At 55.4% G+C, this 11661-nt stretch overlaps 1 protein-coding gene across 7 annotated transcripts in view; it reads left to right on the forward strand.

Annotated features, from left to right (window-relative positions):
• The window catches only part of LOC105483390 (caspase recruitment domain family member 11), a 180405-nt gene extending 168979 nt beyond the window's left edge, over positions 1 to 11426 (forward strand). For 6 of the 7 annotated variants that reach the window (XM_011744222.3, XM_011744219.2, XM_011744223.2 and 3 more), the window contains 6 exons: positions 199 to 294; positions 2221 to 2356; positions 3796 to 3975; positions 4976 to 5100; positions 7161 to 7276; positions 10726 to 11426. In XM_011744222.3, the coding sequence (XP_011742524.2) occupies positions 199 to 294; positions 2221 to 2356; positions 3796 to 3975; positions 4976 to 5100; positions 7161 to 7276; positions 10726 to 10930 (858 nt within the window). In that variant the 3' untranslated portion in view covers positions 10931 to 11426. The remainder of the gene's footprint in view (positions 1 to 198; positions 295 to 2220; positions 2357 to 3795; positions 3976 to 4975; positions 5101 to 7160; positions 7277 to 10725) is intronic. The other variant, XM_011744226.2, reaches the window with a different exon arrangement.
• Positions 11427 to 11661: the final 235 nt, after the last annotated feature.

The following is an 11661-nucleotide window of genomic DNA, read 5'->3' on the forward strand; positions in this document are numbered from 1 at the left end:
ACCTCTCTCCCAAGTCTCCAGGACTCCTCCCCCCTACCCCGCCTGCCCCCACCCCTTCCCTGCAGGCTTTTGATTTCCCTAAGGAAGCTTTAGCACGGAGGGGACTTGAGGACAGGTCTCCGATTCTCACCAGCATCATTGTGTTCTTGCCTCCTGCCAAGCCCAGCAGGGCCTGACTGATGGATAAATTCATTTCAGAACACCCTGCAGCCGGAAGAAGCGCTTTCAACAAGCGACCCCCGGGTCAGTCCCCGTCTCTCCCGAGCAAGCTTCCTTTTTGGCCAGCTCCTTCAGGTAAGGCTCTCCAGAGTGCCTACCGACTTTTCAATCATATTCTGCTGTGGCCCTGCCCTCCCCGCACTGAGAAGAGACACCCGAATCAAAATAATCGTGCTTTGTGTTTGTACACCACTTGCATCTCTTCACAGTGCCTCACATCTCCTGTCCCATTTTATCCTCTCAGTGACAGGTTGGTAGACAGTCTCTGTGCCTGCGGGAAGCAAATCCCACTTTCATAAAAGATTGAGGAACCTTATGGTGAAAAGAAACTGAAGTTAGCTGTTCAGATACTAATAGAAAGATCAGAAGCAGTGTATCAGGAGATGAAAAACAAACATCCTAAATATCTAGGCCAGTTTAGGTCCTCATTAATCGAGCATTCAACTTATCTGAGCATCCTGGCAGCCAAGGTAAAAAGGGAACCCAGCAGATTCTTTCAATCTTATCTGTCTAGGGAAACATTTTAGCAATTGGGACCAGAAAGGACTTTTCCCTTCTACTTAATTCTAAAAGGGATTTTTTTTTTTTTTGGCATGGATCATTATAGAAAGAACATTGACTAGCATTGTTTGTGATATCTTCAGAAATGGCTTCTCATAAATGCAGAAACACTCTTTGGGATCGTTTCTTTTATCGCCCGTGGACGAAAACCAAGGGGGTAATATGAAAATGTGGCCCCATGAGTGTGTTCCTGTGTAGCTGCCTCACTCATTAGACCCCAGTGGAGACAGTGTTTCGTTCCGCTGCTCCATCTTGATGTTGGAACGGGGAAACCCAGAGAAAGTATGAGCAATGTGACCCTAAAACCCAGGAAGACACAAACAAGTGTCAGAGAGCCACCCAGGTGGAAAGGAACCCTGGCCAAGTCTGAGGGGTTTACAAGGGCAGGACCATTTGAGATGACGCATTTTTACACCCGCGTGTCATGCAAGAGTGGAACCTTGGGGCCAGGCGCGGTGGCTCACGCCTATAATCCCAACACTTTGGGAGGCTGAGGCGGGTGGATCACTTGAAGTCAGGAGATCGAGACTAGTCTGGCTAACACGGCGAAACCCCGTCTCTACTAAAAATACAAAAAGTAGCCAGGTGCAGTGGCGGGTGCCTGTAATCCCAGCTACTCAGGAGGCTGAAACAGAAGAATCGCTTGAACCCGGGAGGCGAAGGTTGCAGTGAGCCAAGATCGCACCACTGTACTCCAGCCTGGGCGAGAGTGCGAGACTCCATCTCAGAAAAAAAAAAAAAAAAAATAGTGAAACCTTGGGAGTCTCATCCAGAGCCCTGCAGCCAGTTAACAGAGAGACAGCTGACATCCCAGATACCATGTGTTTTCCTTCCTGCAGAAGAAAGAGTGTGGAGAGACTCAAAGTAGCCTATAGAATATGGTGTGAACCTGCTTCTGTGCCCACTGCCGGGGCATCTGTTTCTGCCTTCCAGGACTCAACTCTGTGAACTGTAGAAAAAAGTGGGTTCCCCCCATTAAACTTGGGGATACCGAGGCAGAAAGGCATGGTGAGCACAGTGTCAGAGGGAGGTGACATTGTCCAGCACATGCCCAGCAGGGGGGCAGTCCCTGCCCACAGGGGTTTCCAGCCAGGGGTCTTCACGGCTGGGGCGGCTCAGGTCCCACAGTGCCTGCAGAGCTGCACCTGAGGCTCCCACGGGGATGCAGATGGGCTTGACCTGAGACTCATCCGGCTGGGGAAGACTGTGGGCACTGATTCATTCATTTGCCTACTCAGGACATCTCTCCAGTGGCTAAAGGGCTCAAGCCGCCTGCTGGGAGTCTCCTGTTTTTATAGGGGAAATGACTGGCCCAGGAACCCCCCGGGCAGAGGAGGGATGTGAACAAAGGTCTGACTTTGGCTGGTTGAGGGTAGCGCCCTGTCTGTTTAGAAGCGGAAGCAAAACAGTCCTCCCCCAGTCCTCCCTCTGCTCCTCCAGTTTGTCAGCAGGTCCGAGAACAAGTATAAGCGAATGAACAGCAACGAGAGGGTCCGCATCATCTCGGGAAGCCCGCTCGGGAGCCTGGCCCGGTCCTCGCTGGACGCCACCAAGCTCTTGACTGAGAAGCAGGAAGGTACATGGGGACCGCCTGGCCCCTCCCACCACTCCCAGCCACAATCATACATGCCTCACCCTCACCTGGGGGCACATTGGTCCTCGTGAGGGGGCCTAGAAGTCCTCAAAACGGAGGGGAGGGAGGACATAGGTGGCTCATGCCTGTAATTGCAGTGCTTTGGGAGGCCAAGGCAGGAGAATCGCTTGTGGCCAGGAGTTCAAGACCAGCCTGGGCAACATAGTAAGACTCCCCATCTCTACAAAAAATTTAACTATAAAATATATAAAAACATTAAAAATAAAAACATAAAACATTAAAAATAAATCTTAAAAGATGTAAATAAATAGCTAGGCATGGTATCACGTGTCTATAGTCCCAGCTACTTGGGAGGCTGAGGTGGGAGGATCACTTGAGCAGGAGGTTGAGGCTGCAGTGAACCAAGATCACACCACTGCAGTCACTCTGGCTTGGTCCATACAGCAAGACCCCTAGCTCTAAAAATAAAAATAAAAGACAAAAATAAATTAAGGGTGAGGAAGCCTGGCCTTGGCTGTGAGGGCCATGCTGCCTCGGGGTGACGTCCCGCCAAGCTCACCGGATAACGACGCTCTCGTTGTGGTTGCTTCGCGCCTGGGTACCTGTGTTAATTGGGGCTGTTTGCTGTGAAGTGTTCGTTTTATTGATTTCTCTACCCACTGAGTGCCTCTTGTCATTTATCAACCCGGCGAGGGGCCTCCCGGTCCACCGTCCCCTACCCCCTGGCCCTGGCTGGCCCTGCTCAGGGAAAGGGAGGCCACAGCCCTGGCTGGATCTCAGAGGAGGCCCTGGGGCAGCTCCGCAGGCTGGCCCTTTGGAAGTTGGAGTGGCCAGGCCAGGGACAAGAAAAGGCACAAGGGACAAGGGACAGGCTGCCTGTTTCTGGGAACCGTTTCCTCTGGGTGCCTGGAGTGGTTTCATCAGAACGCCGGGCTTCTGCACGGCTCCCCCACCCCAGCCAGAAAGGGACTGAGAAGGCAGAACTGAGGCCAAGTCGTCCCTCCCAGTGCTCCTGGGAGACACCCAAGGCCTTGCCCGCTGGTCCTGGTGTCTCGTGGGCGCCCGCCAGCACTTGCTTTCCTTGCCCTCACCCTCCCCTCCGCTGGGCTGTACCCAGTCCATGCCCTTCCTCCAAGAAGCCCTCCTTGATCATCTGCCAAGGCAAACTTTCCCTCCAGAGCTCAGCCAAGGTTCCTGCATTTGTCACACACTCCGCCTGCCCCCCACCACACCTCCCCTCCCCGGCACACGAGCCCCAAGCAGTGCCAGCCCAAGGTGACCTCAGACATTCGATGCCCAGGGCAGCCGCCAGGCCTCCACACTAACGGTGGCCCCCAGGACCCAGCCCAGGGGCCCCATCCTCCCTGGAAGGTCTTCAGAGCCCCAGGGCTCTGACCACCGCTCTCTCCTGCCCCTGCCAGAGCTGGACCCCGAGAGCGATCTGGGCAAGAACCTCAGCCTCATCCCCTACAGCCTAGTACGCGCCTTCTACTGCGAGCGCCGCCGGCCCGTGCTCTTCACACCCACCGTGCTGGCCAAAACGCTGGTTCAGAGGCTGCTCAACTCGGGAGGTGCCATGGAGTTCACCATCTGCAAGTCAGGTGATCGGCGAGCCACGGCCACCTGGGGAGCCCCGCGGGAGCCACGGACAAGGATGACTTCCCCTCTTCTCTTCCCTCCTCCCCTCCTCCCCTCCTCCCTTTCCCCTTCTTCCCTTTTTCCTTTCCTTCCTCCTCCCTTCTCCCTCCTCCACCTTCTCACTCCTCTCCTCCCCTTCCTCACTTCCCTCCTCCCCTCTTTCCTCCCCTCCTTTTCTTCTTACTCATCCTCCCCTCCCTCCTCCCTCTTCTTCCCTCCTCCTCCTCTCCATCACCCCTCCTCCCCCTGGATGAGTGGATAAATGGATGGATGGATGAATGGATGATGGGTGACTGGGTGGGTGGACAGATTTATAGATAAATGGGTGGGTGGGTAGATGGATGGATGGAAGGATGGGTGGGTGGATGGGTGGATGGATGGATGGATGGATGGATAGGTGGGTGGGTGGGTGGGTGGGTGGGTGGATGGATGGATGGATGGATGGATAAGTGGATGGGTGGGTGGACGGATGGGTGGGTGTGTAAGGGGTCAGTAGACGGGTGGGTGGGTGGATGGATGGATAGATAGATAGGTGGGTGGGTGGGTGGATGGATGGATGGATGGATAAGTGGATGGGTGGGTGGACGGATGGGTGGGTAGGTGAGGGGTCGGTAGATGGGTGGGTGGAACAGGAGATTTATTTAGACTGGTGATCAGCCTTGCACCACAGTGCCTGAGCTGCTTTGTCCAGTGAAGGGTATTGCTGAGAAGCCAAACCGTGAGTATTTGCCAAGCACCTGCTCCATGGGCTGCCATGGGGAGTATGAAGAAGGTTAACCTTAGCCCTGCTCTCAAGGAGCTTCATGGTCTAGTAGAAAGGAGATAAGATTCATTTAAACATGGCTGGAAGGAGATTGGACATCGAGTTCTGTAGACCCCAGAAGGTGGCAGGCAGGGCCTGGGTGGGATGATCAACCCAAGGCCACCTGGTGCTGCCCTCAGGACTGGCCCCTCTCTCTGCAGATATCGTCACAAGAGATGAGTTCCTCAGAAGGCAGAAGACGGAGACCATCATCTACTCCCGAGAGAAGAACCCCAACACGTTCGAATGCATCGCCCCTGCCAACATTGAAGCTGTGTCCGCCAAGGTGAGGCGGGGGCTGGGAGGTTGGACGAGGCCGGGATCCTCCGTGATGATCCTCATGAGGCCACCTGGGCCAGGGACAAGGGTGGGATGAAGAGTTGCTTTCACCTCCCCGTGGCCAGACCTCTCCTTTTCCCCTTGTCCCAGCAGCTGCCCTGTGTTAACGTCCTCTCTGCGCCCTTGTTCCCTGGGCTCCGACGTGAGTTTTTATTTTGGAGCTGCTTTCTGTTTGTGATGGTTTCCTGGAGCTGGTGTATGTTCGCATTATTTAGGGGTGTGTGTCTGGTTGTGATAACAAGGGCCAGAGATAGAGAACCAGCTCATCAGGGCGAGAGACAGGATGAACGTGAAGGTGACAGGGATTGCATTCACCAAACGAGGGGAAAACAGGACATCATGAGGGTTGTTGGCAACCATGCGAAAAGGTTGTCTGTGTGCAATGTGGAGTCTTTGGAGCCAGAAAACGTGACCTAAGCATTGAGCTCTTCCTCATCCCAGCACTGGATGAAGGAAAGGCTTTCTGTCCACATCAGTGGAGGGCCGGGGGCTGGCTCCGTGGCGGGCTCTCGGTCTGCACCAGTGGAGGGCTCCCCCAGCTGCCGGGGGCTGGCTCTGTGGTGGACGCTGACCTTGGGGATGGCAAGAGCAGATGGTGGTGTTTTTGTTTTTTTTTTAAAAGTCTGGGCCACAGCTTTAGGAAATTCTGACAGCTGGCGCGAATAGAAAGTAAGCGGACAGGGTTGGAGCCGAGATTGTTTTTAGCTGAAAAGAAGAAGCCGTCCAGCAGATCTGTGCTGTTAGAAATGTGGGCCATGGCCCTGCTCACGGGGAAGGGGGAGCAGTGGCCTGCAGGAGGCCCAAGGGGACCCTGAGCAAGGTGGGACATTCCCACTTCCAGACCCGGGTGCTAGTTCCAGGCTGTGTTCAGTTTGTGAAATTCACTGAGCTGCACACTTAGAATGCTGTGTTTATGTTCTATTCCAGTGCAAAGTTTGATGTTTTATTTATTTATTTAGAGACTGGGTCTCGCCGTGTTGCCCAGGCTGGAGTGCAGGGCATGATCCCGGCTTACTGCAGCCACGCCTTCGTAGGCTCAAGCAACTCTCCTGCCTCTGCCTCCCGAGTAGCTGGGACTATGGTTATGCACCACCATGCCCAGTAATGATTTTTCTAATTTTTTTAGAGATAGGGTCTTGTCATATTGCCCAGGCTGGTTTCAAACTCCTAGCATCAAGCAATCCTCCCACATCCCAAAGTGCTGGGATTGCTGGCATGAGCCACCATGCCCAGCCAACATTTGGTGGAAATTTTTTTTTAAGTGATGCCTTCAGCAAAGCAGAGATTGTCCTTTCTCAAAATGATGAGCTCATGGTTGAGAACCCTTGCAGATACTCCTGGGACCTGCCAGCCTGGCTGACTCACCCTTCATGTGTTCCCTACTCTCTTAATTGAAGGCGGGCTAGGGTAGCAGGTGTTTTGGGGGGAAGTGTGTGTGTGTGTGTGTTTGAGTGTTTGAGACAGTGTCTCACTCTGTCAGCCAGGCTGGAATGCAGTGGCACCATCTTGACTCACTGCAACCTCCACCTTCCGGCTTCAAGCGATTCTCCTGCCTCAACCTCCCGAGTATCTGGGATTACAAGCACCTGCCACCACACCCGGCTAATTTTCGTACTTTTAGTAGAGACAGGGTTTTGCCATGTTGGCCAGGCTGGTCTCGAACTCCTGACCCCAAGTCATCAGCCCACCTTGGCCTCCCAAAGTGCCGGGATTACAGGTGTGAGCCACCACGCCCGGTTGGTAGCAGGTGTTTCATTCAAACTCATTCACGCCACCTGGTTCACCCCGGCCAAGGCCTCGTCTCTGCCCATGAACATCACTGTGGTCAGCAGAGTCCTGGAGTGTCCAGACTCCTGGGAGGTCTCATCTCCTGGATCAGTGGCAAATGGCTTTCAGGGCTCCCACCCGGCTATAGACCCCAACCCTGCATCCAGGCCCTGCCGCAGGCACCTTCACAAGAGCGAGAGGTGGGCGGGCTGCTGCTGACCGAAACCACTGTGCCCACAGAACAAGCACTGCCTGCTGGAGGCTGGGATCGGCTGCACGAGAGACTTGATCAAGTCCAACATCTACCCCATCGTGCTTTTCATCCGGGTGTGTGAGAAGAACATCAAGAGGTTCAGGTAGGGCTTCCAGACCCTAGGGGCTGCCCCCTCCTGTCCCTAGCACCCCACCAAGTCTCCATGGATCGCAGGAGGCCTGTGTGCCCCCACTTCACGCACCCCCCTTAGTAAACCCTCACCAAGTACGGGACTGACCTTGCAGAGCTGACGCCGAAGGCAGCAGCCGAGATGATGACTCACAAATGGGGCACATCCCAGGGGACAAGAGCTAGGAGGGTCGGGGCAGAGTGCCCATCACCCGGGGTGGTCAGGGAAGGCCTGGGGGATCTGTCAGCGAGATCCATGGCAGTGAGGGGGGCCTAGGAGATGAGAAAGAAGACGCAATCTGGGCAGCGGGGGAACAGCTGGTGCTCAGACCCTGAGACAGGTGTTTGGGCTAAGTGGTGAGGGGCGGAGGGGTGAGGGGTGGAGCAGTGGGAGGCAGAGGGTGGGGGTGGACGGATGAGAGGTGGACGGGTGGGGGCGGAGGGGTGAAGGGTGAGGGTGAGGGGAGAAGGGGTGAGGGCTGGAGAGGCGAGAGGTGGAGGGGTGAGGGGCAGAGGGGTGAGGGGCCGAGGATAAGGGGCGGAGGGGTGAGAGGTGGAGGGTGAGGGGCGGAGGGGTGAGGACTGGAGAGGTGAGAGGCAGAGGGGTGAGGGGCGGAGGGGCGAAGGGGTGAGGGGTGGGGGGTGAGGGGCAGAGCAGTAAGGGGCAGGGGGTGAGGGGTGGAGGGGTGGGCGCAGAGCAGTGAGAAGCAGAGGGTGGGGGCGGAGGGGTGAGGAGTGGAGGGGTGAGGGCTGGAGAGGTAAGAGGTGGAGGGGTGAGGGGCAGAGCGGTGAGGGGCAGGGGGTGAGGGGCGGGGGGTGAGGGGCGGAGGGGTGAGGGGCAGCTGGTACAGGCCCTGTGGGGCCACGGGAGCCACGGGAGGATGCGGCGTCTTGTTCCGAGTGCATCTGGAGGCCGCTGAAGGTTCTGAGCGGAGGCGTGGCATGGTCCACTTTAGGGTATAAACGCACCTCTCACCTCTGTGTGGACAGGGGCAGGGTGGCGGTGCAGGCCGGGATCCTGTCTGGGAGGCGATGAGAGGCAGTGTGACTTTGGATCCGTGCTCAGGGTCGAGCCTGCAGGATTCGGGAAAGGGTTCACTCTGGGATTCCAGAGAAGGAGAGGCCGGGCATGGTGGCTCACGCCTGTAATCCCCACACTTTGGGAGGCTGAGGTGGGTGGATCAGCTGAAGTTGGGAGTTTGAGACCAGCTTGGCCAACATGGTGAAACCCCATAGTCTCTACTAAAAATACAAAAAATTAACCGGGTGTAGTGACATGCACCTGCAGTTCTAGCTACTCGGGAGGCAGAGGCAGGAGAATCGCTTGAACGTGGAAGGTGGAGGTTGCAGTGAGGTGAGATCGAGCCACTGCCCTCCAGCCTGGTCGACAGAGTGAGACTCCGCCTCAAAAAAAACAAACAAACAAACAAAAAAAAAAGAACGAAAGGATGGCGCTGAGGTTTGGGGCCTGGGTGACGAGGACAGACTGGCCCTTAAGTGGCTTCATCTCGGATCCCCGCGCCTCCTCGCATGCACCTGCAAAATAAATGTCCTGCAGCCATTTTACAGAGGGAATAACAGAGTTTAGGCCCCTTCATTCCTTTTCACCAGATACTCACTGAGCCCCTGGGAAGGGTTAGGCTCTGGGGAACCCAGCAGTGAGCAAAAGAGACCGGCATCCCCCCTCAACACCTCACACCCGTTAGGCTGGCCAGGACCAAAAGCACAGAAACTGACAAGAGTTGGCAAGGAGGATAGACGTCGAAACCCCAAGGGCAGCTGCTGGAAATGCAAAAGAGAGCGGCCACTGTGGAGGACAGCATGGCGATGCCCCAAAAAATTAAAAATAGAATACCATATAATCCAGCAGCCCTACCTGTGGGCATGTCCCCAAGAGAAGTGAGAGCAGGGTCTGTAAGAGACATTTACACTCCTGTGTTCACAGCAGCGTTACTCCCAATAGCCAAAACATGGACTTCACCCAAGGGTTGGTCCGTGGGGGATGAATATACACAACAGGGCCCACCCATACGGGCTAGGAAGGTGGCAAGAGCTGAAAACCTTGCAAACTGTTAACAAAAAATAGTTGAAACAAAGAAATAATAATACATTTAATGCAAGAGAAATAATAGCATGGTACACACCCCCTTCCCTGATCTGCCCTGCCTTGGAATGTGTTTGCGATGCAGTGTGTATTGCACCAAAAATACTGTATGGAATTTGTTTGTTTGTTTGTTTGTTTGTTTTGAGACAGAGTCTCACTCTGTCACCCAGGCTGGAGTGCAGTGGCACAATCTCGGCCCACTGCAGCCTCCACCTCCAGGGTTCAAGAAATTCTCCTACTTCAGCCTCCCAAGTAGCTGGGATTACAGGTGCCCACCACCATGCCTGGCTAATTTGTGTATTTTTACTAGAGATTGGGTTTCACCATGTTGGCCAGGCTGGTCTCGAACTCCTGACTTCAAGTGATCCTCCCGCCTCGGCCTCCCAGAGTGCTGGGATGACAGGCGTGAGGCATCACACCCAGCCCATACAGTGGAGTATTATTCAGCCTTCAAAAGGAAGGAGATTCTCACACCCACTCCGTGGGTGTGAGATGAACCTTGAGGATGTTATTCTCAGTTAAATAAGCCGATTACAAAAACACACGTGCTGTACGTGATTCCACTTCTATGAGGTCTCTAGAGCAGTCAGATTCCCAGAGACAGGAAGCAGAAGGGTGGTTCCTGGGGGCTGCGGGAGGGAAGATGGGGAGTATTTAATGGGCCTAGAGTTGCAGTTTGGGAAGATGAGAAAGTTCTGGAGATTGGTTCCACAGCCGTGTGAATATACCTCATGCTACTGAATTACTCACTTAAAGAATAGGTGAAATGGTTGATTTTCTTTTATGCGTATCTTAGCACGATTAAAAATAAAAAGGATGTGACCGGGCCCGGTGGCTCACACCTATAATCCCAGCACATTGGGAGGCCGAGGCAGGCAGGTCATTTGAGGTGGAGAGTTCAAGACCAGCCTGGCCAACATGGTGAAACCCCACCTCTACTACAAACATAAAAATTAGCCGCTCATGGTAGCACGTGCCTGTAATCCCAGCTACTCAGGAGGCTGAGGCAGGAGAATCGCTTGAACCCGGGAGGTGGAGGTTGCAGTGAGCCGAGATTGTGCCACTGCACTTCGGCCTGGGTGACAGAGCGAGACTCCATCTCAATCAATCAATCAATCAATCAATAAGGATGTGTTTGGAATTTCCGATAAACAGCTTAAGGAGCACGGTCCCTAGCATTAAGAGGCAGGGACACTATAGGGAGAAGCAAGGCAGGGAAGGGGTGGGGACCGCGGCAGTCAGGGGTGTCCGGGCAGGTGGTGCCACACCAGTGCCGCGGATTGGCAGCCTCCCCACAGCCCCTGCATGTCTCCTCCCAGAAAGCTGCTGCCCCGGCCTGAGACCGAGGAGGAGTTCCTGCGCGTGTGCCGGCTGAAGGAGAAGGAGCTGGAGGCCCTGCCGTGCCTGTACGCCACGGTAGAACCCGACATGTGGGGCAGCGTAGAGGAGCTGCTCCGCGTTGTCAAGGACAAGATCGGCGAGGAGCAGCGCAAGACCATCTGGGTGGACGAGGACCAGCTGTGAGGCGGGCGCCCCAGGCAGAGAGATGCTGCGGTGCGGGGCATCCTATGAGGCAGGCGCCCCGGGCAGAGAGATGCGGTGGGTGCGGAGGGATCCTGTGGCCCACAGAGCTGCCCCAGCAGACGCTCTGCCCCACCCGGTGATGGAGCCTGGGGGGCACAGGTGCGCCTGGGGAGGAGCAGGGCGCAACCCATTCCCCCAGCCCCGGCTGACCTGGCCCAGCGGTTTGGCCCTGCTGGCCTGAGCGGAGACAGGGGAGCAAAGGACGCCAAGCTGGAGGCCCGAGGCCAGCCGGCCTCTCGAGAGTCAGAGCAGCAGCTGAATGTAATGCTGGGGACAGGCGTGCTGCCACCAGTAGGGCAGGGACCCGGACAGCCAGGTGACCACTAGCCCTGGGGACACTCTTGCCATAAACACATCCCCAGGCAGGACAGATCGGGGAAGGGGGTGTGTACCAGGCTATGATTTCTCTTGCATTAAAATGTATTATTATTTCTTTGTTTCGACCCTTTGTTTGTGAACAGCTTGCAAGGCCTTGAGCCCTTGCCACCCTCCTAACCTGAAAACCACGCCCAGGGAGCTTAGCTGGGGACTCAGGCCCCACGTTCCTGTGTAGGGTGCCTGGACACACCCCAGGGTCCCAGGACAGGCCTAATTTATCCCTGAGCTTAGGGCAATACTTGCTAATTGCATCCCGTAGAGTCAAATGCATCTGATTTGGAAGATCAACAAAT

The sequence above is a fragment of the Macaca nemestrina genome, chromosome 4 (assembly GCF_043159975.1).
Source record: "Macaca nemestrina isolate mMacNem1 chromosome 4, mMacNem.hap1, whole genome shotgun sequence".
Lineage (NCBI taxonomy): Eukaryota > Metazoa > Chordata > Mammalia > Primates > Cercopithecidae > Macaca > Macaca nemestrina.